The 26,693-nt window shown below is 37.4% G+C and overlaps 1 protein-coding gene across 2 annotated transcripts in view; it reads right to left on the minus strand.

Moving 5' to 3' along the window:
• Nucleotides 1-26,693, minus strand: part of RNF180 (ring finger protein 180) — a 281,289-nt gene that overhangs the window by 191,803 nt on the left and 62,793 nt on the right. The window contains exons 3-5 of one of the 2 annotated variants that reach the window (XM_018065777.1): nt 25,063-25,158; nt 22,498-23,457; nt 19,647-19,682 (exon numbers count right to left, since the gene is read on the minus strand). In XM_018065777.1, coding sequence (XP_017921266.1) covers nt 19,647-19,682; nt 22,498-23,457; nt 25,063-25,158 — 1,092 coding nt within the window. The remainder of the gene's footprint in view (nt 1-19,646; nt 19,683-22,497; nt 23,458-25,062; nt 25,159-26,693) is intronic. The other variant, XM_018065778.1, reaches the window with a different exon arrangement.

The following is a 26,693-nucleotide window of genomic DNA, read 5'->3' on the forward strand; positions in this document are numbered from 1 at the left end:
AATCTATTTAAGCCAAAGGCAGTATAGTCATCACAGAGCAAAAAACTTTGGAAACAACCAGTTTTCCATGGACTTTTTCAGAGAAAACAAAAGACAACTGAGGATTAACCTATAGCACTCTGAAGTTCATAAAACTTGTAATATTGTCTGCAAAGATGGGCCTAACAAATCCTCCCATGTCTGTGTGCATGTTCTTTCTCAATGTGACTTCGCTGTTCCTCTCATCAAAAGTAAAAATCCATTTCTCCACCCATAAACCTGCTCTAAATTTATAATCTGCTCTGAGCAACAGTATGTAGTAGAAATGATGTCTTTTGACTCCAAGCCTAGGCTTCAAGCAGTCTTCAGCTTCCATACTAGCTATCTTAGAAGACAATGCTGGCACGAGAAGATCCTTAACGATAAAACACTACATAGAGAAAGAGAACAAACTGAGACCAGCATCACCCTCCTCATGTGTGAGTGTGGACATCTTGGACCTTTCAGGCCCAAGTGAGTGCCTGATGATGTAGAAAAACCCAGCAGAACTGACCAGCTGGTCCTAGCTCAACATACTGACCAACAGGATGGAGAACAAATAAATTAGATTTTTTTTAAGCCAGTAAGTTTTATAGTGAAAGATTATAGTGAAATCTTAGGCAACATTATAGTGAAAGATAACTAATCCAATAGTCTTAATGATTGTTTAATATTTATTTAACATTTAAATATATTAAAGACAAAGTAAATTCTTCCCTAGTTTACCTAAAATAATATTTACGTGCTTGAAATACTTGTCCATGTATTTTTAAAAGACAAGAAAAACAGCCATAAGCATAATTTAGCAGACAGAGTTTTTGTTTTCTCTGATATAATTCAGTAATATGTATTTAGTTTAGAACTTGGAATATAGGATCAAACTGTAAGAAAAGATCTTTTATATTATATAATAAGCTACTGTACAGATAATTGATATCAATATTTCATGAACATTCTACATTTAAAAATATGGGGATTTCCCACTTCCTATATGAAAAAGCTCATAAGTCTCAAAACTTTAAAAAGTCGCTCTAACACAAATTATGTACTTTTTGGCTGAATTCATGAAATTATTCAAAATGATATAAAGTTTCAGTATACACTGCTTTTTCACAAAACTTTACTAAATGTCTCCTACATTAATCTATTCATTTATTATTTATTGAGTGCCTGTATATAAAGCACTATGTCAATGTTATCCAAGAAGATTCAAAGATGTCTGCTTCAATCCCACTTTTAGGAAGATGTAATAGAGCAGAGGAAGTGAGACAAATTTGGAGAGCTCCCTCGTAGCTCCAGCTGGTAAAGAAACTGCCTGAAATGCAGGAGACACTGGTTCGATTCCTAGGTCAGGAAGATCCCCTAGAGAAGGGATAGGCTGCCCACTCCAGTATTCTTGGGCTTCCCTGGTGGCTCAGTTGGTAAAGAATCTGCTCACAATGTGGAAGACCTGGGTTCAATCTCTGGGTTGGGAAGATCCCCTGGAGGTGGGCATGGCAACCCATTCCAGTGTTCTTGCCTGGAGAATCCCCATGGACAAAGGAGCCTGGCGGGCTGCAGTCCATAGGGTCACAAAGAGTCGGACACAAGTGAGTGACTAAGCACAGCACAAAGGAGTAATAATTTCTTCCTGAAAAAGTATGGAAGACTCCAAGAAAACAACTGTTCTCTTAATTGTACCTTAAGAAGTGATCATCATTTTAAAAGAATGCCTTAGGTTCAGGAGTAAAACCGCAAGAAACAGCTAAGAGTGAAAAGTGTTAGGGGTACAATAAACAGTCCAACTTGACTGAAACATAGTACACATGTATAGAAACTTTGGGATACAAGCAAAGGAATGGATTGGCAACCTAGATATTAATTATTCAGTAGGCAATTATAGTCAAAGAGGTTTGGGAACATAATAGTAAAAGAAACAAATGGAGCTGCAGACATAGTAATACATACGGAAAACTAAGAAAGGATAGCTGGAAGGCTACTGCAAAGTCCAAACGAGAGGTATATTATATACTGCTTTAATAAACCACCCTGGGAGTAACAAGAGCAAGAAGTAAAATTACGAAGGTACAAGGGTGGAAGCAAAGGAAACTCATAAGGACAGTAAGTCTTTCCATAGGTACTGGAGAGATGATGTTCTGCACAACTCCTTAGTTATAGAAAAACAACTACTTGTAAGTAAGATGTCAAGCCCTGGTGGGTTTCCTTCCTCCTTACTGCTCAGGATCAAGAAGACTTACTCAACTTATCACTAAGAACCAGTCAAAGGCTATATAGTCCTCAGTTATGTCCTCTACTCCTTTTGTGTTCTCACCATTTGTCACCAAAATCTTGCGGTAGTGCAACCTTGTTGAATTCTTCTAGGGCCTGTTGGTGCTCTCCCACAACAGAGTCCCTAGGATGGACCACCAGTGCCCTTGATGCTTGAATCTGCGGTCTTAGACTTCATGACACATCACCTAGGAAGACTATCCAAACCACAAGAATATTAAAAATTACTGAAGCTTTAAATTTTGCGCGACAGCAAAAGAGACATAGATGCGTAGAGCAGACTTTTGGACTCAGAGGGAGAGGGAGAGGGTGGGATGATTAGGGAGAATGGCATTGAAACATGTATACTATCATGTAAGAATCGAATCGCCAGTCTATGTCCGATGCAGGATACAGCATGCTTGGGGCTGGTGCACGGGGATGACCCAGAGAGATGTTATGGGGAGGAAGGTGGGAGGGGGGTTCATGTTTGGGAACGCATGTACACCCGTGGTGGATTCATGTCAATGTATGGCAAAACTAATACAGTATTGTAAAGTAAAATAAAGTTAAAAAAAAAAAAAACTCAATTAGAAAAAATAAAAAAATAAATTCGCCCATCAAGACTATCTCTGCATATCACTAAGGACTTTTGTCTCAACTGAGAATCTTTGTTCGTTCAGTCGTGCCTGACTCTTTGCGACCCTGTGGACTGCAGCCCACCAGGCTCTTCCGTCCTTGGGATTCTCCAAGCAAGAGTACTGGAGTGGGTTGCCATTGCCTTCTCCAGGGGATCTTCCTGACCCAGGGATTGAACTCAGGTCTCCCGCATTGCAGGCAGATGCTTTAACCTCTGAGCCACCAGGGAAGCCCCGCTAAATTATCCATGTAACCCTATATTTGCTAAAATCTAACCTGCCAATATATTCTAGACAGTCACGTTTGCCATATTTTTTTTTCATTTTTTAAGCTTCTTGACCATTTAATGCCTCAAAACTTACAATACAATGATATAATGATAACAACATCTAATTTCTGGGTGTTTATTACGTAAAATGCATATGTCCAACATTTTGCAAACATTTCTTAATCTTGCAACATGTTACAAGGAATTTATTTACATGCTTTTTTCTTTTTGACTGAACCACATGGCATGCAGGATTTTAGTTCCCTGATCAGGAATCCAACTTGCACCCCTTGCATTGGAAGACTCAACCACTGTACCACTAGGGAAGTCCTAGGGATATATTTTCAAATCCATTTACTATTATTATTATTATTTTAGATGAGGAAACCAAGGCCCAAAGAAGGTAAGTATTTCACCTAAGTGATTATTCAGCCAGTACCATACAGAGACTGCTTGTAAGTCCACGGTTTTAAACAACTTACTCTTCTATTTCCTATCACATATATGCATTTCATAGCAAAATAGAATCATGAAAAAAATGAAATACATTAGATGGAACACAGCTTCTTAAGGCTGAAGGCTTGGTTTTGTATCCTAGCTCCCACACCTACTAACTGACTGATCTTGGACAAGGTATGTACCATTCATTTATAAAACAGCAATATTAAGGAAACTACCTCAACAGTTGCCATGAAAATTAAGTGATTAGTACAGTACACTTTAAGGGCCTGGAGCAGGACTTGGCACATAGCTAGTGTATTGTTTTGTTGCTACTGTTGTTTACTATTATCATTAATATCATTCTTTGACTCGAAAGTAAGACTACATTACCATGAACAAAGTGAGAGGATGTGATGCAATTCCAGTTGAGCTATTTCAAATCCTAAAGATGGTGCTGTTAAAGTGCTGTACTCAATATGCTAGCAAATTTGGAAAACTCAGCAGTAGCCACAGGACTGCAAAACGTCGGTTTTCATTCCAATCCCAAAGAAAGGCAATGCCAAAGAATGTTCAAACTACCGTACAACTGCACTCATTTCACATGCTAGCAAAGTAATGCTCCAAATCCTTCAAGCCAGCTTCAATAGTATGTGAATGGAAAAATTCCAGATGTTCAAACTGGATTCAGAAAAAGCAGAGGAACCAGAGATCAAATTACCAACATCTGCTGGATAATAAAGAAAGCATGGGAATTCCAATTCCAGAAAAACCTCTACTTCTGCTTGATTACACTAAAGCCTTTGACTGTGTGGATCACAACAAACTGTGGAAAAGGCTAAAAGACAGGAATATCAGACCACCTTACATGCCTCCTGAGAAACCTGTATGCAGGTCAAGAAGCTACAGTGAGGAGCAGTGGACGAGGAACAACAGACGAGCTCAAAACTGGGAAAGGAGAACATCAAGGTTGTATACTGTCACCCTGTTTGTTTAGCTTATATGCAGAGTACATCATGCAACATGCTGGGCTGGATGAAGCATAAGCCGGAATCAAGACTGCTGGGAGAAATATTAACAATCTCAGATATGTAGATGATACCACTCTAATGGCAGAAAGTGAAGAGGAACTAAAGAGTCTCTTGATGAAAGTGAAAGAGGAGAATGAAAAACCTGGCTTAAAACTCAACATTCAGAAAACTAAGATTATAGCATCTGGTCCCAGCACTTCATGGCAAAGAGATGGGGAAAACTGAAACAGTGGTGGATTTTATTTTCTTGGGATCCAAAATCACTGCAGACAGTGACTAGGGCCACGAAATTAAAAGACACTTCCTCCTTGGAAGAAAAGCTGTGACAAACCTAGATAGTGTATTAAAAAGCAGAGACATCACTTTTCCGAATAAAGGTCCATATAGTGAAACCTATGGTTTTTCCAGTCAGGTAAGGATGTGAGAGCTGGACCATAAAGAAGGTTGAGTGCCAAAGAATTGATGCTTTCCAACTATGGTTCTGGAGAAGACTCTTGAGAGTCCCTTGAACAGCAAGGAGATCAAACCAGTTAATCCTAAAGGAAATCAACCCCGAATGTTCACTGAAAGAACTGATGTTGAACCTGAAGCTCCAATACTTTGGTCACCTGATGCAAAGAGCCAACTCTTTGGAAAAGATCTTGATGCCGGGAAAGATTGAGGGCAGGGGGAGAAGAGGGCAAAGGAGAATGAGATGGTTGGATGGCATCACTGAATCAATATGCTAGCAAATTTGGAAAACATGAATTTGGAAATTCATGTTTTGGAAATTTGGAAATATGAATTTGAACAAACTCCAGGAGCTAGTGAAGGACAGGGAAGCCTGGCGTGCTGCAGTCCATGAAGAGTCAGATACGACTTAGCGACTAAATGACGACTACTACCTTTGAAGTCAATCCTTCAAATGTGACATACCATTTACTAGTATTCTTTCATCAATATTGATCTTTTGACTTTTGAAAGATGTATTATAGTAACATCAAGGAGAGAATGATCTAAGCTTTAATTCCAGTTCACTTTGGCATATGCATCTAAGAGTTACCAAATATTGGAATTAACTAGGGAACTTTCAAAAATTATCTGGGGCCCGTCCCAGACTTATGGCACTAGAATCTCTAGTGGAACTGTCCAAAGCTCCCCGGGTGGTTCTGAAGCATTTGACACACAAATGAGCACTTGAGAACCATGGCACTACGTAATTCTTTTTTTTTTTTTTGGATACATAATTCTTTAAGGTGTAGAGAAAACCAACCCAGAGGGATTAAAATCTCCATTTCTTCTCTAAATAAGTTCCCAAGCCTGCTGGAAGAGCAGAATTCAGCAATTCACTTCTGAGGAGACAGAAACTCTTTATCATAACATACACTCTTTTCCAAACAATTGATTAGTTTCTTTAAACTAATTTTAAGCTAAATTCTTTCTTTAAGCTAACTCAAAGGTGTAGCTCCAATAGTTAGCATAATGATGTAACCTATACATAACCTATGTAACTAATGAGTTCACCGAAAGAGAACTTACTCTTCGTTGTCAAACTCAGTAAGTCTGAGGTATCTTGTTATTGGAGTTGTTCAGTCGCTCAGTTGTGTATGATTCTGGGACCCCATGGACTGCAGCATGCTAGGTTTTCCTGTCCTTAACCATCTCCCAGAGAGTTTGCTCAAACTCATGTCCATTGATGCCATCCAACCATCTCATCCTCTTCACCCCCTTCTCCTCCTGCCCTCAATCTTTCCCAGCATCAGGGCCTTTTCCAATGAGTCAGCTCTTCACATCAGGTGGCCAAAGTATTGGAGCTTCAGCTTCAGCATCAGTCCTTCCAATGACAGATATTCAATATTCAATCAATATTCAGCATTTATTTCCTTTAGCATCTATTATGGAATCTATTTATCATTTAATTTACATGAGAAAAAAATTAAGAGTGTCTTTCTTTCATACAGCACTTAAAGAAAGTGTTAGTTGCTCACTCACGTCCAACTTTTTGCGACCCCATGGACTGTAGCCCACCAGGCTCTTTTGGCTATGGGATTCTCCAGGAAGGAATACCAGAGTGAGTTGCCATTTTCTCCTACAGGGAATCTTCCCAACCCAGGAATCGACCCAGGTCTCCTGCATTGCAGGTGGATTCTTCACAGTCCGAGACATCAGGGAATCCCTCATATAGCACTCGCTCTGCTGCTGCTAGGTCACTTAGTCGTGTCTGACCCTGTGATACCCCACAGACGGCACCCCACCAGGCTCCTCTGTCCCTGGGATTCTCCAAGCAAGAATACTGGAGTGAGTTGCCATTTCTTTCTCCAATGCATACATACATGCTAAGGCACCTCAATAGTGTCTGACTCTGTGCAACCCCATGGACGGCAGCCCACCAGGCTCCTCTGCCCACAGGATTCTCTAGGCAAGAATACTGGAGTGGGTTGCCATTCCCTTCTCCACATATAGCACTTAGTTGACTTAAAAAAGAAACATTAGGAAAACTGGGCTTTTAGGGTACACAGTTCATTATTAGGCACAAAAACTGACATGGGCACTATAAATGAAAGCTGTCATTTTTAACATTAATACGCTTGTGGTCTGGGACTGTTATTTCTATAAAATGAAATGAGCCCTAATAGATCTCGGTATAGCCTTGTGCTACTTGGAAGTTATTTATGCACCAAGAAGATGTGGTTTCTTGTTCAATGTTCCTTTATTCAGAGTCCGGGCTCCAGGCAACATTGTTAGGGGGTCAATATCATCTTCAGTGTAACATTTTCTACCCAAGCAGCCCTTTGCCCTCAAGTTGTTTTCTCTCTCCTGAGCTCACTGCTGCTGCTGCTCCTGCTGCTAAGTCACTTCAGTTGTGTCCGACTCTGTGCGACCCCATAGACGGCAGCCCACCAGGCTCCCCAGTCCCTGATATTCTCCAGGTAAGAGTACTGGAGTGGGATGCCATTGCCTTCTCCACCTGAGCTCACTAACCCTTTTCAAACAATGCCTTCTACCTCGTACCTTTTCTGATCACGCTCCCTACTCAGGTCTTTCCAAATAATGCTCAGTCATGTCCAACTCTCTGCAACCCCATGGACTGTAGTCTGCCAGTTTTCTCTGTCTATGGAATTGTCCAGGCAATAATACTGGAGTTGGTTGTTGCTGCCTCCTCCAGAGGATCTTCCGACCCAGGGATCAAATCTGTGTCGTCTCTTGCATCTACTGAATTGGCAGGCAGATTCTTTACCATGAGGGCCACCTGGGAAATCTAACTGCCCTTTACTCTACTTAGGAAGGGGTTTCCCAGATGGCTCAGCAGGTAAAGAATCTGCCTGCCAATGCAAGAGTATTGTGTTCGATCCTGGGTCAAGAAGATCCCCTGAGAAGGAAATGGCAATCCCCTCCAGTATTCTTGCCTGGAAAATCCCCATGGACAGAGGAACCTGGTGGGTGACAGTCCATGGGGTCACAAAGAGTTGGACACTAAAGAGTTGTATTTAGGAAAGACCCTGGTCAACTAGTCTAATCATTTCTGTCAAATTATTATGCTAATATATAATACAGAATTATTATGACTTCAGAACAAATATTCATTTTCAGAACTCCAAGAAAAACTATAGAAGTAAATAATGTAGAAATTCCAGGGAAAAAGTTCTCCCAAGGTTGGCCTGACCCATAAGTTCCAGTTAAACCATCTCTGATAGGCAAAACAATCCCTCCTCCTCCAAAAATGCCCACATCTTAATCCTGGAAACCGGGAATATGTTACATTTAAATGGCAAGGGAAAGACTACAGAAGGAATTGCTAATTCAGTTCAGTTCAGTTCAGTCACTCAGTCGTGTCTGACTCTTTGCGACCCCATGAACTGGAGGGCGCCAGGCCTCCCTGTCTATCACCAACTCTCGGAGTTCACTCAAACTCATGTCCATCGAGTCGGTGATGACATCCAGCCATCTCATCATCTGTCGTCCCCTTCTCCTCCTGCCCTCAAATCCCTCTCAGCATCAGAGTCTTTTCCAATGAGTCAACTCTTCACATGACGTGGCCAAAGTATTAGAGTTTCAGCTTTAGCATCAGTCCTTCCAAAGAACACCCAGGACTGATCTCCTTTAGAATGGACTGGTTGGATCTCCTTACAGTCCAAGGGACTCTCAAGAGTCTTTTCCAACACCACAGTTCAAAAGCATCATTTCTTCGGCACAATTGATAATTAGCTGACCTTAAAATAAGGAAATTATATTGGATTAAGTGGGCTGGGCCCAATGTAAACACAAGGGCTGTTAAATAGGAAGAAGAAAGACAGAAGAGTCAGAACCAGAGAGAGAACGTATAAGAAAGACTTGACTAGCCATCACTGGAGTTGTAGTTGGAAGGTGGCCATGAGCCAACTAAAGCAGACAGAGTCTAGACCCAGAATGTGGCAAGAATAAAAGGCAGGAATGTGAACTGTCCCCAAGACCTCTGGAATGGAATGCATCCCTGACAAACCTTGATTTTAGCCCAGTGAGATGCATTTCAAACTTCTGATCTCCGAAACTGTAATATACTTGTATTGTAGTAAGCAACTAAATATATGGTAATTTATAACATACCAGCACAGTAGACAGAGGGAGCTAGCATCTTAATTTCCTTAAAATACCTGCTTGGTATTTTCCGTACAGGATTATGTTGCTGCTTTATAAAAGTTGTTCATTTGTCGTGATTAGAAAATCAAAATAGATAATCAATTCTTATGACTGGAGAACGGAGAAGGCAATGGCACCCCACTCCAGTACTCTTGCCTGGAAAATCCCATGGATGGAGGAGCCTGGTAGGCTGCAGTCCATGGGGTTGCTAGGAGTCGGACACGACTGAGTGACCTTTCACTTTCATGCATTGGAGAAGGAAATGGCAACCCACTCCAGTGCTCTTGCCTGGAGAATCCCAGGGATGGGAGAGCCTGGTGGGCTGCCGTCTCTGGGGTCACACAGAGTTGGACACGACTGAAGCGACTTAGCAGTAGCAGCAGCATGACTGGAGAAAAAAAGGAGAGGGAAGGTCTAATGACTAGAAATAATTTAAGATACACACACACTGTAAAAATATCTTTATATGTTAGACTGGACAAAAAGACTACAATTAGTAAAAAGGAGCACTGGCTTGTGTGGCTTTGTTCCCAGTACTCTTTTATTCAAGCATGGGAGCAGATGGCTTACTGAACCAAGGTAACAAAACTATTAAACATCGAAGTATGACTGGTTCATTGTGATTTACTGGCTTGCATCATTTAATGCCTCTCTGCCAGTACCCTACTCCAGACGTGCTAAGTCACTTCAGTCATATACAACTCTGTGACCCCTTCGCTGTAGTCCACCAGGCTCCTCTGTCCATGAGATTTTCCAGGCAAGAATACTGGAGGGGGTTGCCATTTTCTTCTCCAGGGGATCTTCCTGACCCAGGGATCAAATCTGGGCCTCCCACATTGCAGACAGACTCTTTACAATATGAACAACCAGGGAAGCACAACACTCGCCACTGATTTTATCCTGATTTACGGGGTCATACCCATTTCCAGAAAACTGTACATGCCACCTGAAACTCACAGACAGAATAGGTGGATTATCTATAGCTCCTTCAAAATAATTTATCCCAAGCATTACCCCAGAGTAGCTGCTTTATTCCCTCTAACAAATATACAATACTTCTGAAAAGCAGCTATGTTAAAGCACTAACAGATTCCTGCCTGATGGCAACAAAAGAAAGCCTTACCATGATCTGCAAACTCTTTCTCACAAAGCACACATTCTCTTGTTTTTAATATGTCAAAAAATTAAAGATGTACCATTCCACATTCTACCCCAGTATATGAGATTCTTTGATCGAAAGAATTTTAAGTTTTGTTGCAAGAGGAAATTTGGCGCCCTCTTGTGTTGAAAAATATGACCAATGTCACCTTTACAAACTCCAGTGAGGGTCATTTTAAAAGCATAGAATTTTATCTTTGTAGCAATTTTCTTCTTGAAACCAAAATAAAATGTTATATGATTTTATGAATAAGCCACGGGGCAGAGCAAAGATTAAATTATTGAAATAACAAATAATGTAATAAAAACCTGAATAACAACAACAACAAAAAATAAAAGCATAGAATTTTAAAGCTGAAGAGCATATCCTAGTGCAACACAGATATATAATTATTTTTTAGTGAAAAGTTTTTGTAGTGGATTATTAAATATTAAACTTTATTCTAATGGAGCAGTATAAATGATAAAAGCATTATCAACAAATGAACCTCCTAGGTAAATATACTTTCCTATGTTATGTGTTGAAGCCTCTAGCTTTACAAGGAGAACAAAGGTAAATAAGCTAAGATTTTGCAACAGAAATAGTGAATTAAAAGGGTATGAAAAAAAGGGCACAGCATTATTAGGGAAGTATAATTTATAATTGATTTTTCAATGTATCATAAAATATTAAAGCATATAAAATGGAATAAAACATCTGATAATACCACTCAGCTTCAGAAGAAAAACAGAGCTGGAGCTCCCTCATAGTCCTTGATCACATTCTCCTCTTAGGCGGCCACTCAGCTGAAGTTTGTAAATGTACTTTCCAGTTTTCTACGCTTTGTCTAACATTGTTATATTGCTTCTAAAATTAAAAATTAACTTCAAAATATTACTTTGTAAAAGAAAGTTCAAGTGACGGCAATCACAATTAGTTGTGCAGAGCCAGAGAGAGTATCCCAACTATTGCCTCATTTCTGGGCACATGGAAGTTGATATTGTGAGGTTCCCATCTGTTAGAAGAGTAGGTGAGACATCTCAGCATCTGACAAGTTTTAAGGAAGTTTGAACAGGACAAGGAGGCATTCATTGCCAGCAAGTGACTATGATTTTTATAATGTGTGGGGGCAGAAATGGAGCAATGAGGTGGGCAGTGAAAACCTTGGTTGATGTAGTAAATGAAACGTGAAGGTTTAGCATATAAACCATGCAGTCATCCCAGTGCACCCTAGGCCCAAAGGGCTGAATGCCGGGCCTGTGCTACTCAACAAACACAGCTAGAGTAAGCTCAGTCATATGTGATACACCACAGTTTTCTATGTCACTTTGGGACTAGTTTACTGACGATAATGCTTTCTCCCTTCCTTACACAACACTGTTGTTGATCAGTCACTAGGTCATGTCTGACTCTGCAATCGCATGGACTACAGCACACCAGACTACTCTGTCCTTCACTATCTCCTGAAGTCTGCCCAAGTTCATGTCCATCGCATCAGTGATGCCATTCAACCATCTCATCCTCTCTTGTTCCCTCCTCCTCCTGCCTTCAATCTTTCCCAGCATCAGGGTCTTTTCCAATGAGTCAGTTCTTTGCATCAGGTGGCCAAAGTATTGGAGCTTCAGCTTCAGCATCAGTTCTTCCAATGAATATTCAGGATCAATTTCCTTTAGGATTGACGGGTTTAATCTCCTTGCAGTACAAGGGACTCTCAAGATCTCCAGCACCACATTTTGAGAGCAGCAGTTCTTCAGCATGCAGCCTTCTTTATAGCCAACTCTCACAGACCTCAATAGATGTTTTTCCAAAGAAGATACACCCATGGCCAACAGACACATGAAAAGATGCTCAATGTTGCTAATCATCAGACAAATGCAAATCAAAACCACAATAAAGTTCTACTTCTCATCTGTCAGAATGACCATCATCAAAAAGTTCATAAATAATACAAGTTAGCAAAGACGTAGATTAAAGGGAACCTTCCGAGCAATGCTGCTAAAAATGTATATTGATGCAGTTACCACAAAAAAAAGGGTGGAGGTTTCTCAAAAAACTGAAAATAAAACTACTAGATGATCCAGTAATTCCATTCCTGGATATAAGAACACTAATTCAAAAAGATACATGCATCCCAACTTCATAGCAGCATATTTACTATAGCCAAGATATGGAAGTAACCTAAGTGTTCATCAGGTTACTTCCATATCTTGACTATCAAGTGTCCATCAATAAGTGAACAGATAAAAAATTGTGGTATGTGTGTGTGTATACACACCAAAAAAATGGTATATATTACAGTAAAATCTGTGTCATCTAATTAAAACTGTAGTATTTTCATTTCTGAAGTTTCACAACTGAAGATTTTTATTTCAATAAACCATTAATTTTCTTTTTGAAAAAGAGAACAAATGGGAAATAACTGTTCAATATGTAAATTATTATTATAATTCAGAAACACAGCTTTTTTTTAAAAGATAACCAAAATATAGTTAGAATATGATATGTGTGTGATTTGAACACGAATCAAGTTATAAAACATTAAGTGGACTCCTTCAAAATCTGTGTAAAAATATCCTTATGTGCAAATTCAAGAAAATGAAACTTAATGCCTTTGTAGAAAAATAATATCTTCTTTATGCAAATCTAAATAAGTAGGTCTTAATATAATTTATTAGCCCTTATTCACCCCAGTGCCTAAATGACACTTTTGTAATAATACAAGCAGTCTTAACTCTCTTAGCTCACTCAGAACAATGTAATATAATCATTCAGTGATTTATTAAAAAGCATAATACTGCTCAATTATTTTATATTCTCATACACAACACTCCACATAAATGTAAAGTAAACTCATTCACAATAGCTTTCTTTTATTTATATTAAATAAGCCCAAGGTTAAGATGTCAACACAGTAGAACAAAATGTTTAAACAAAATTATTTAAAAATATTACACAGCTATACTAGTGGCAGCTTTACAGTTTTCAATCCAGAGGAAGAAATACTTTTCCACAGGATGAAGTTTTAAAATTTCCTCAAAATGCTAATATTTCAGTCTCTTCATGATTATACTAGCCACTTAAACTAGGTTGCCGAATGGGATCTCAAAGAAAATTAGAAAACAGTTTGAACTGATGAAAAAATATAACATAAAAGTCATGGGATATAACTAATGCAGAAACTAAGGGGAAATTTATAACAATAAAAGCACAGATGAGATTAAAAAAGGATTTCCAATCAATAACTTAAGTTTCTCCCATAAAAAATATCTTATAAAAGAAGGGAAAATAAAGTCAAAGCAAGAAGAAGGAAAAAATAAAAATAAGACCAAAAATAAATGACTTTGAAAATAGCAAATAAAAGAGGAAAATAATGGAAATCAAAAGCTGGTTCAAAAGATCAATAAAATTGATAAAACTTTAGCAAAACTAAAAGAAAGAGAGAGAGAAGAGACACAAATTGCCATTATCAGGATTGAAAGGGGAATATCATTACAGAACCAACAGACACTAAAAGGATAATAAAGGAATACTATGAACATTCTATGCCTATATTTTCAACAATTTAGATAATTAATTCAGTTCATTTCAGTCACTCAGTTGTGTCTGACTCTTTGCAACCCCATGGACTGTAGCATGCCAGGCCTCCCGGTCCATCATCAACTCCTGGAGTTTACTCAAACATATCTCCAATGAGTCAGTGATGCCATCCAACTATCTCATCCTCTGTCCTCTCCTTCTCCTCCCATTTCAATCTTTTTCAGCATCAGGGTCTTTTTAAATGAGTCAGCTCTTCACATTAGGTGGCCAAAGTACTGGAGCTTCATCTTCAACACCAGTCCTTCCAATGAATATTCAGGACTGATTTCCTTTAGGATAGACTGGCTGGATCTCCTTGCAGTCCAAGGGACTCTCAAGATTCTTCTCTAACACCACAGTTCAAAAGCATCAATTCTTCGGTGCTCAGCTTTCTTTATAGTCCCAATCTCACATTCATACATGACTACTGGAAAAACCATAGCCTTGACTAGACAGACCTGTGTTGGAAAAGTAATGTTTCTGCTTTTTGATATGCTGTCTAGGTTGGTCATAACTTTCCTTCCAAGGAGTAAGCATCTTTTAATTTCATGAGTGCAGTCACCATCTGTAGTGATTTTGGAACCCCAAAAAATAGTCTGCCACTGCTTCCAATTTCCCCCATCTATTATTTGCCATAAAGTGATGGGACTAGATGCCATGATCTTAGTTTTCTGAATGCTGAGTTTTAAGCCAACTTTTTCACTCTCCTCTTTTACTTTCATCAAGAGGCTGTTTAGTTCTTCTTCACTTTCTGCCATAAGGGTGGTATCATCTGCATATCTGAGGTTATTGATATTTCTCCTGGCAATTTTGACTCCAGCTTGTGCTTCTTCCAGACCCGCATTTCTCGTGATGTACTCTGCATAGAAGTTAAATAAGTAGGGTGACAATATACAGCCTTGACATATTTCTTTTCCTATTTGGGACCAGTCTGTCGTTCTATTTCAGCTCTAACTGTTGGTTCCTGACCTACATATAGATTTCTCAAGAGGCAGATCAGGTGGCCTGGGATTTCCATCTTTCAGAATTTTCCAAAGTTTGTTGTGATCCACACAGTCAAAGGCTTAGGCATAGTCAATAAAGCAGAAATAGATGTTTTTCTGGAACTCTCTTATTTTTCTATGAGCCAGTGGATGTTGGCAATTTGATCTCTGTTTCTTCTGCCTTTTGTAAAATGAGCCTGAAAATCTGGAAGTTCACAGTTCACATTCTGTTGAAGCCTGGCTTGGAGAATTTTGAGCATTAGTTTACTAGTGTGTGAGATGAGTGCAATTGTTCAGTAGTCTGAGCATTCTTTGGCATTACCTTTCTTAGGGATTGGAATGAAAACTGATCTTTTCCAGTCCTGTAGCCACTGCATCATTTTCCAAATTTGTTGACACACTGAGTGCACCACTTTCACAGCATTACCTTTTAAGATTTGAAAAAGCTCAACTGGAATTCCATCACCTCCACTAGCTTTGTTCCTTGATGCTTCCTAAGGCCCACTTGACTTCACATTCCAGGATGTCTGGCTCTAGGTGAGTGATCAGAGCATCCTGATTATCTGGGTTGTGAAGATCTTTTTTGTACAGTTCTGTATATTTTTGCCACCTCTTCTTAATATCTTCGCTTCTGTTAGCTATATATCATTACTGTTCTTTATTGAGCTCAACATGAAATGTTCCCTTGGTATCTCTAATTTTCTTGAAGAGATCTCTAGTCTTTCTTTCCTATTCTAATGTTTTCCTCTATTTCTCTCCCTGATCACTGAGGAAGGCTTTCTTATCTCTCCTTACTATTCTTTGGAACTCTGCATACAAATGGGTATATCTGTCCTTTTCTCCTTTGCTTTTCACTTGTCTTCTTTTCACAGCTATTTGTAAGGCCTCCTTCAGACAGACATTTTGGTTTTTTGCATTTCTTTTTCTTGGGGATGGTCTTGATCCCTGTCTCCTGTACAGTGTCAGGAACCTCTGTCCATAGTTCTACAGGCATTCTGCCTATCAGATCTAGTCCCTTAAATCTATTTCTCACTTCTACTGTATAATTTACATAAGAGTTTTGATTTAGGTTATACCTGAACGGTCTAGTGGTTTTCCCTACTTTCTTCAATTTAATTCTGAATTTGGCAATAAGAAGTTCATGATCTGAGCCACAGTCAGCTCCTGGTCTTGTTTTAACTGACAGGATAGAGCTTCGCCATCTTTGGCTGCAAAGGATATAAACAATCTGATTTCAGTGTTGACCATCTGGTGATGTCCATGTAGAGTCTTCTCTTGTGTTGTCGGAAGAGGTTGTTTGCTATGACCTGTGCGTTCTTTTGGCAAAATTCTATTAGCCTTTGCCCTCCTTCATTTTGTACTCCAAGGTCAAATTTGACTGTTGCTCCAGGTATTTCTTGACTTCCTATTTTGCATTCAAGTCCCCTATGATGAAAGGGACATCTTTTTTGGGTGTTAGTTCTAAAAGGTCTTGTAGGTCTTCATAGAACCGTTCAATTTCAGCTTCTTCAGCAGTACTGGTCAGGGCATAGACTTGGTTTACCATGATATTGAATGGTTTGCCTTGGAAATAAACAGAAATCATTCTGTCGTTTTTGAGATTGCATCCAAGTACTGCATTTTGGACTCTTTTGTTGACTATGATGGCTAGTCCATTTCTTCTAAGCGATTCTTGCCCACAGTAGTAGATCATCTGTCCACAGTAGTAGGTCATCTGAGTTGAATTCACCCATTCCAGTCTATTTTAGTTCTCTGATTCCTAAAATGTCAATGTTCACTCTTTCCATCTCTTGTTTGACTACTTCCAATTTGCCTTGATTCATGAACCTAACAATCCAGGTTCCTATGCAATATTGCTCTTTGCAGCATAGAACTTTGCCTCCATCACCAGTCACATCCAGAACTGGGTGCTGTTTTTGCTTTGGTTCTGTCTCTTCATTCTTTCTGGAATTATTTCTCCACTGATCTCCAGTAGCATATTGGGTACCTACTAACCTGGGCAGTTCATCTTTCAGTGCCTTATCTTTTTGCCTTTTCATACTGTTCATGGGGTTATCAAGGCAAGAATACTGAATAATTCATTAATTCATAATACTGATAATTCATTGGAAACAACTAACTACCAAAATTACCCAATATGAAATAGATAATCTGAATTGTCCTACAGAGATTAAGGAAACTGAATTCATAGTTAAATTCACCTCCCTTATCCCGCAAAATCTCTAGGCCCAGATAGTTTCATTATCAAATATTTATGAAAGAGTAATATTAATTCTCCACAGTATCTTCTACAAAAGAGAAAAGAATAATTTATAAACTCATTTTCTAAAGCCGGAACTATCAAAAAAACAAAGACTGAACAAAAACAGAGTAAACTACAGGATAATATCCTTCATGTAGAGAAGAAAATAAACAAACTGAAAGACCCCTCAAAAAATATTGGCAAAGAGTATCCAGCAATATAGCAAAAGAAAAGTACAACATAACAAAGTATTTACTGTGGGAATGAAAACTGGCTCAATATTTGATAATCACTTAAAATTCACATTAAAAACACATAATCATATCAATTGATACAGAAAAAGCATCTGAAAAAATTCAACATCCATTTTATCCATGATAAAACTTGCAGCAAGCTAGGAATAGAAAAATACATCCTCAACCTGATAAACAGCATCTACCCAAAACCCATATCTAACAAAGTACTTAATGATGAAAGACTGAATGCTTTCCTCCTAACATCAGGAAAAAGACAAGGATATCTCCTCTCATCACTTCTACTCAACACTGTACTCAATGTTCTAGCTCACTCAATAACACAAAAAAGAAAAAACCAAATTGGAAAGGAAAAAATGCTTTTTTTGCAGATAAGATCTAGGTAGAAAACCTAGAGAAATATACAGAAACTCTGCTATTCTTGACAGGTGAGATCAGAAAGGTTGTAAGATGTAAGGCTGTACCAATGCAATGGACAAGAACTTGGGCAAACTTTGGGGAGATGGTGAGGGACAGGAAGGCGAGGTGTGTTGCAGTCCATGGGGGTCACAAAGAGTCAGATACAACTGAGCGACTGAACAACAAAATATAAGGTTAACATACAAAACTCAATCTTATTTCTATATATTATTAATGAAACAATTGAAATTAAAGTTTAATAAAGTAATAATATTTAACAACAGTATAAAATATGAATTCTTAGAGATAAATCTGACAAGAGGTGTCAAAGACATATACTGTCAACATCACAAGATATAAAGTCAAAACAAAAATCAATTATGTTTCCGTAAACGAGTGATGAGTGAGAGAGTGAAGTCACTCAGTCGTGTCCAGCTCTTTGCGACCCCATGGACTGTAGCCCACCAGGCTCCTCCATCTGGGGGCAGCTCTAGGCAAGAACACTGGAGTGGGTTGCCATTTCCTTCTCCAGGGGATCTTCCCAACCCAGAGATTGAACCCGGGTCTCCTGAGTTGTAGGCAGACGCTTTATCATCGGAGCCAAACTAGTGATAGACAATAACAAAACAATTTTTTAAATTAACAATAACACAAAAAGTAAATAGGTATAAATCTAACAAAGTATGTGCAAGTTCTGAATGCTGAAAATTGAAAAATATTAATTGATGAAAGAAATCAAAGACCTAAGTAAAAGGAGAGACATTTTGTGTTCATAGATGGGAAAAAATAAGATTTACCTTCTCCCCAAGTTGGTCTATTTTTTCTAAAGAAAATAATGGTTGATTCTAAATTTTATACGGAAAGGCAAAGGAGCTATAATAACAAACAATTCTGAAAAAGAAAAATAAAGTTGAAGGAATCACAGTACCCTATTTTAATGACTTGGTATAAAGCTACAAGAAACAAGAAAAAGGGCTATTGGCAGTGGGAGAGACACAAAAATAAACTGAACAGAATAGAGAGCCCAGAAATAGACCCACATATATACAGCCAATTGATTTCTGACAAAGCTGCAGAAGCATTTCAATGAAGAAAGAACAGTGTTTTCAAAAAATGGTTCTGGAACATTCAAGTATCTCTATGAAAAACAAGGGACCTCAACCTAAATCTCACACCTTATTAAAAAAAAAAAACTCAAAATGTATCATAATCTTCAATATAAAATTTAAAATTATATAACTTTCAGAAGAAGTCATAGGAGAAAATCTTCATAAACTAGAGCTAGGCAGAGTTCTTAGATATGACACCAAAACCATAATTCATTAAAAATAAATTTAAGAAATAGTAACTTCATCAAAATTAAATATAGTTTCCTCTACAGAAAAAAAGAAAAGGCTTTTTTCTAAGAGAATAAAAGGACAAGCTACAGACTGGGAGAAAATCCTTACAAATCATAAATCAGAAGAACTTACATTCAAAGTGTATAAAGAATTTTCAAAATCCAGCATGAAGAATACAACTCAATTAAGAAAATGACTATAAGATTTGAAAAGATACTTCACTGAACAGTAATATACAAATGGCAAAATAAGCACCTGAAAAATGTTCAACATCGTTAGGGAGACGCTAACTAAAATCACAATGTGATACTACCACATATCTATTAGTGACAAAATTTTAAAAATAGAGTACGTCAGGTGTTTATGAGGACACACAGCAAAAGGAACTCTCAGACTTTGCTGCTTGGACTGAAAAATAGTATAGTCACTCAGAAAGACATTTTGACAGTTATTCGTAAAGTTTAAATATACACTTACCATACAATCCAGCAACCCCACTCCTGGACATTTACCCTAGAGAAATGAAAGCTTAGGTTCACACAAAAACCTGTACGTGAATGTTTATAAAAGCTCTATTCCTAACTGCCAAAACCTGGAATAACCTACCTGTCCTCCACAAGTAAATGGATAAACTGTGGTTCATTCATACAATGGAATACTATTAAGCAAAAAAACAACAAACTATAGATATGTATATTATACAACAAACTATAGATATGTATAGATATATATAACAACATGGATAAATCTCATAGGTAAGTCTCAAAACATTACATACTATATATTCTAATTTTATAAACATCACATTATTATTTTATAAAATTACCAAAAAGACAAACTGCAGTAATGGAGAATAGATCAGTGGTTTTTGTGAGTAAGGGATGGGACAAGTGTATGAATCCAAGATTTAATCATAGTATAATTATAAAGGCACAAGGGAAATTTGAGGGGAGACGGAACTGTTCTAAACATTCATTGTGGTAGTTGTTAAATGAATTTTATAGATATATTTAGATCATAGAGTTGTATGCCAAGAATAAATCAGGTTTATTGCATGAGAATTAAAAAATAAACCAAAAAGACTACATTGAATAAAAAAAAAGTCTTTTCCCAAAATAGATGCTCAGTTAACATCTGCTGAAAAACACTGAAAATTGACTGCAGTTTCTGCTTTAACATTAATCTTATTTATATCCCTAAGCTTCAAATATGTAAATAACTTTTTGTAGCATCATTAACATTTTCTATCATGGTATCTGCCACAGAAAGATTTCTAGTTTACACAAAAAAATAATTTAAAATATCGAATGAAAGTCAGAAATCTATTATTCCAACCAATTATTTTAACCTTTAAAGACTATCATTGATAATAGGTAACTTTTTCTTTATATCTTGTATGCATATCTTTCTCATTAAAAAGGGAGCAGGATCTGTTCTTAAGTCATTACCCTAAGGCATGATACACAAAACAGATATTTGATGAATGTTTACATAATCAGCTAATCGTCATTAAACATTAAATGAGTAGTTGAGCCATTAATTTATCCTGAATATTAACTCTTTCTAGGATTTATCCTTTTCCTTGAATTAGTAAAACTGACTACTAAGATGTGTTCTTCCTTACTCAAACTACAGTGTGTACTCACATTGTGAGTTTGTGTCACTTCTATGCAGCTACACGCTTTCAGATTTTCTTTGCTAAGGACACATGGGGCATCTGTTTGCCTGCAGCTCCCGTGCAAGCAACCAAATGGGATCCCACTATACCATCCCTGTACTGACTTGTCACAGGTCTGACTAAGACTCATTCATTTCAATCAATTATCTAAGCAGATTGGTTAAATCATGTGTGTGAATGAATAAAAGCAACTTCATTAAAAAAACAAAAAGACCATTAATTTTGTTCTTTGCTTTAAACTGTGTGAAAAAAGTGTGTTCCTACACTAGAAAATGATTAAAAACATAACCAAGGTTTTTAGACGAACCTAGCCTAAGAATTAACTACATCTTGAAAACTGTAAAGATGCTATTTGTATGTATTTACAACACAGAACAAGGATAATTCCCATACTTGTCTGGGAATTTTCTGTTTGTTAAGAAGTTTCTGTTTGTTAAGAGAATTATTTTATAGCTCTCCACACTGTTTTTAAGGTATTATTTCTGTTAACATAGCTAATGAGATATCTCTAATTTATCTAGGTTTCAGTCAAATTTTCAATAAATTTTTGAACTTTACAGCTCTGATAAATTAAACTATAAAGTATATTATAATGGTGCTGAAATATATTCACTTTTTATATCCTACAATATATGCTTTGATACCATATTACACCATTACTTGCAAAGAAACCAAACTAAACTGCTTTTGTCAGAAACCAATCAAAAATATAATAAACAATCTAACCAAAAGATGAAAACATTTAAGCTGATTGAAGCACTTAATGCAGTAATTTTATTTGGCCCATGACTAAGGTAATAAACACTAATGAGTTTGCTTAACTAAGAATGAACTATTTACATAAAGTTGTAGGTTTCGATATTTTAGCTCTGAGAACACTGTTAATATTTAATATGCTAATTAATAAGGACTGTAATCTATTATGATCAAGTAAATAATAAAGCCAATTTGCAAAAACAGTTTATATAGAAATAAGCCAGTTCTCAAACTTCCAAATTTTCATGAGCACCTCATCCACTGGCTTTAATTGAAGGACTTAACACTGGTTTCCTTCACACACCCCACCCCTGAATGTATCATTATGGGTACAGGAGTTCAAACCACAGAGAAGCACCCTCTCCTATAAAATTACATGGTCAATTATCCTTTAGATAATTTTCACAGTTTAGCACAGTTAACCATATCTGGCTAATCTGGGCACATAATTAAACCAGGCTCCTTGAAAATATCCATTTAAACTAAATGTAATGAAAATGAATGAATTTCTTACTATACTGCATTTACTCAGGGAGACTTTGTTTCAATTTAACCTGAAAAATCAACACTGCAAAACAATCCTAACTTGAATATATTTCAAATGTGTATAACAACCTAGCCTCAATATCATGAGAGGAATGTTCCTATGAAGTATTTGTAAAATTGGGGAAAACCTCAAAAAAGGGCATTTTCTAAACATGTGTAAGCACAGAGACATGATTATACCTGCCAGTTATAACAGAGCTATGTGATTATTAAGTTCACTTGGTGAAATCTCATTTCAGAAATCACTCAGACCTAAGTTTTTATAATAAAGGTATTCAAAGTTAGCTCCTCTCCCCAACATCTGACATTTATAATATAGGATTTTTAGGAAACTCTATTAAAAATTACCTGCTTCTGCAGCCACCTCTCATGCCTTCGTTGCTTCCGTCTCAGATTCTTCAGTTTGCTCTTCTCTCTCTTACTGAGCCTCTGATTAATGGTACCCAGTGAAAAACTGCCCGAGTGCAGGAAGTTTAGAGGAGAGAGGTGCTCTTCCTGGTCCTCAGCCTCCAGTGTGCTCCTGCCAGCTGCAGGCAGGTCCATCAGGAAAGTCAGGCTGTTAGGACTAGCATGGCCAGAATACACGGCAGAAGCTTCTAGACCACACTGAAATTCTCCTCCTCTTTGTGTCTGGGTCTCATGGGGAGCCACTGAAAATCTTTGCAGCAGCATATTAGGATCAAAACTGGATGAAATCTGAAAGGAACAGTTATTTTTATTCGATTCTAAAGGCAAGCTCGGAAGGTCAACAGGCTGTGTCTCATTGAGCCCAGGATATACAGTAGTCTTACTATGGATTTCATATAAAGTGGGTAATAAAGTCAGTTTCTCACTGATGCTCAGATCCAAACTATGTGATTTTCTATGAAAAGCTCTCGGAGTGCATCTGGTGGTCACAAGCTGCGGAACAAAAAGCTGGTATTTTGGATCTGATGCTTTGAAGAGCAGTTTTTCGTTCTTCATCTTGAAATATGTTGACCGTACCTCCAGGCAGAGTGCTTCAGTTAATCTTCCAGGACCATTATTATTTGGGCCCATGTTTAAAAACCTGTGATTTCTGTTTCTGGAGGCGCCACCTGTCAGCAGAGTTTCCTTGTCACAGCCTGACTGAACTCTAGGATGTGACAAGTATTTCAGCGATGGTCTCATTAGTCGGCCTGACGGTGTTGGCTGATAATCGGTACGGCTCTTGGAGAGATGTACAGCTGCAAGCTGGCCACAGGAACATTTTGGAGTGCTGACAAAATTAAAGCCCCCTAAACGGGCCCCACAGAAAGGGCAATTCAGTTTTCCAACTGTCCACTGGGCCTACAGGTAATAAAGGAAAATAAAAACAATGCTTTCATTGTAAAGTAACCAAAGAGAATGTGAGTTTTTGTTTTTGTTTTTTTTTAAGCCGACCACATGAAAGTTTTTTATGCCACAGAAAAGGCCAGCTTTCTGTTTTCTGATTAGTAGACAGAACAGTAAATGGAAACAAACCTTCCAATAAACAGAGATAAGAAGCTCCAAAGGTCTAGAATGATAACATGGTGCACATCACACCCATCTAGACAATACTCCCAAGATTCTAAAGAGTCTTTTAGACAATAGACTGAATATGGATACAGTGTGAACTAATGAAAAGAAAAATACACTATGGAACCAGGAAGCAAATCAGTCTACAGAGCTTAATTTGCAAGTAAAATCTCACAGAAAAGTGTCTGTTTTGATACACTTCTTGCATACCAAGCACTGTGGGAGGGAACTTTACCCAAACAGCAGAATAAAGCTCTTCCTGCCTTTTTATATACAACTGAAAGATATTGGTTGCATGTATCAGATAGTTCATTTTCTCTATTCAGATTACAAATAAATAGTGAACTAGCTTAAAAATATCTTTTAACAGAAATAGTGGAATATCTGAAATGTGCTAATACATTTTGCAAAGTTCAGGACACTTATAAGCAGTACCCTGGCATTCTCCCAGGAAATCACTACAATGTGAGAATGAATGCAAGAGATATCTAGCTAATGGTATTTTTTAACCAAAAAAGTAAGCTAGTCAGTGGAGAAAAGCAACTATATTTTTCCCAAATCATATTTGATATGATTTTCTATACTTTTCTAATACTTAGCTGTTTTGCTGGGAGAAATAATGAGGCCACAATGAACAGTTCCTGCTCTTATACTATTTCATTAAGGATTCTTAAAAGTGTGGTTTTTTCATTCTGATTGTGCCAGTTAGAGTCATTAATTTTCAAGTTTATTTTACATGTGTGTGCATACATGAGTGATACCCACAGGATATTTCATTCACTTCATAGGACTATTCTAGGTACTGGGGGATATAATACATAACGAACAAAACAAAAACTTTTGACTTCATGGAGTTTATATCCTAGTAGAGCATCCAGGTAATTAACATGATCATTAAGTCATTTGTGTATGTGTATGTGGATGTATATATATGTGCATATGTGTTTGGATGTGCATAATAATTTATATATGTTATACAAACTTAAGCATATTTACAAGTTCTACATATCTTGTAAAATGTGTGTGTAAAACATAGATAGATATATATAGTAGAGAAGAGAGAAAGGAAGTGTTTAGTGATAATAGCTGGGAGAGGCAGCTGATAGATTGGCCAGGTGATGCCTCAATTAAGAATAAAGACCTAAGAAAATGATGGAACAAGTCGGTAGTGGTGGAAAGAGAATTCAAAGAAGGGGAATTTTCAAGTGCAAAGTCTGAGTTATAGAAGTACTCAGAGCACTCCAGTAATAATGAAAGCAGTAAGTGTAATCAAGAGTTACATACACATTCATGTTTCCTAAAACAATGCATTCAAGAAAAATAGCTCCAAAATGAGGACAATAACATTCTGAAAGTAGCATATTCCTAAATTTACTCAGAAACTAAGGAACTTACTTTTTGTATCAGGCAATGTATCCATTCTGGAAGGGCTTCTATATTCATGTGCCACACATGACAAATATTTTCATCATCAGCTGAATCATTTGTATTCTGTTATATCAAAATGCATGATATTAGTCATGACTAGTTCAGATTTTATTTCACAAAATTCATATTTAAGTAAAACACAAAAATATAAATTCACTTTTAGGTAGGAAGGAAATACACACTGCCCTTCTCTCCTTATTCCCTCCCATTGCCAAGACAAATCTATAAAGTTTTTTTTTTTTTTTCATGGAATAGCCACATTTAAACTGACAAAAAACAAACAAAAAAATCCCTCTACTTCATTGAGACCATCAAATTAAAACATGAGCACAAAGTCACTGAATGGACAAATTTGGCACCCTATTTCATTCTGTGTGTGAGAAAAACTATTCATGACAACTTTCCCCAGCCTTCAATCTCTGATTCTAATAACAGATTAAAGGAGTTACTATATTCACCATCAAGATGCTCAAGAAAAGTTTAAAAGGGGAACGCCACACTTTCACTAATGGTTAGGACTCCATGCTTTCACTGCTGAGGGCCTGGGTTTGATCCCTGTTTGGGGAACTAAGATCCTAGTGTGGCACAGCAAAAGGAAAAAGAGAAGAAAAAAGCTTTAGAGGATTGGGGGAGAAGAATAATTGTGCAGGGAGCTATAAAGGCCCTAAGTTTCAGCTGTGTAAGTACGGCGAAAATTTCAGGGACAATTTTGGCCTTTTGAAGTAGATTTGCAGAAGTAAATGTGATCTATAGTTGAGACACTATGACTTCCCAGTTGGTTCTTTAGTACTTCTGTGACCTTAGGACAGTTGCTTTACTTCTCTGAGTCTCTGTTTCTTTTCCCCTTAAACTCCGCTGGATAATTGGCTCAGATCCCTTCCGGGTCTACAGAATTTCATTCTATGAGATGACAGAAAGGGTTGATTGACAAGAACAGGGCAAGTACATAGCAGATGGGAACAACACAAAGAACGGCCTATGCCAAAGTTGTGACAACGGAAGCGAAAAGGGCCCTGGGGAACTATTTGGGGTGGATTTGAAGCCTGTCTGTCTCTAGGCAAGAGCAGTACTTGGGACAGAGAGAAACAAGGCAACATTGCTAAAAGTATGGCTGGAAAGGCCTGGAAAAAAACGGAAAGCATTTGCAACAAGTCCAGGAGATGATCTACTGAGGACCAATCTCTATTCTGGCTGAAAATATTATCATATGAAAATATCACATTATTTAATATGTTAACTACCTCAACATACTGTGAAATAGATTTAATAATAAGTACATCTCTAATACACTTTCTAAAGCAAGTGAAAAAGAAGTAAATATACTCAGAATTATGATATTATAAGAATATATCACCTAAAAAAATATTATAACTTTTCTATGGAAATATATGTACATAAATAGAAAAGGTACCTTACAGGCTATGTACCAAATTGACATCACATGGTTTGAAGAAAGAAAGAACTTCAAGATTAGGAAAGTTATTAAAAGGAAACTAACTTTTATGGAAAATTGTTTTAATGGGAAAATAAGTTATACTTACATAATTAAAATTGTATTTAAAATTGATGTAAATAAAATACATTGATTACTTCTGGTC

The sequence above is a fragment of the Capra hircus genome, chromosome 20 (assembly GCF_001704415.2).
Source record: "Capra hircus breed San Clemente chromosome 20, ASM170441v1, whole genome shotgun sequence".
NCBI classification, from domain to species: domain Eukaryota; kingdom Metazoa; phylum Chordata; class Mammalia; order Artiodactyla; family Bovidae; genus Capra; species Capra hircus.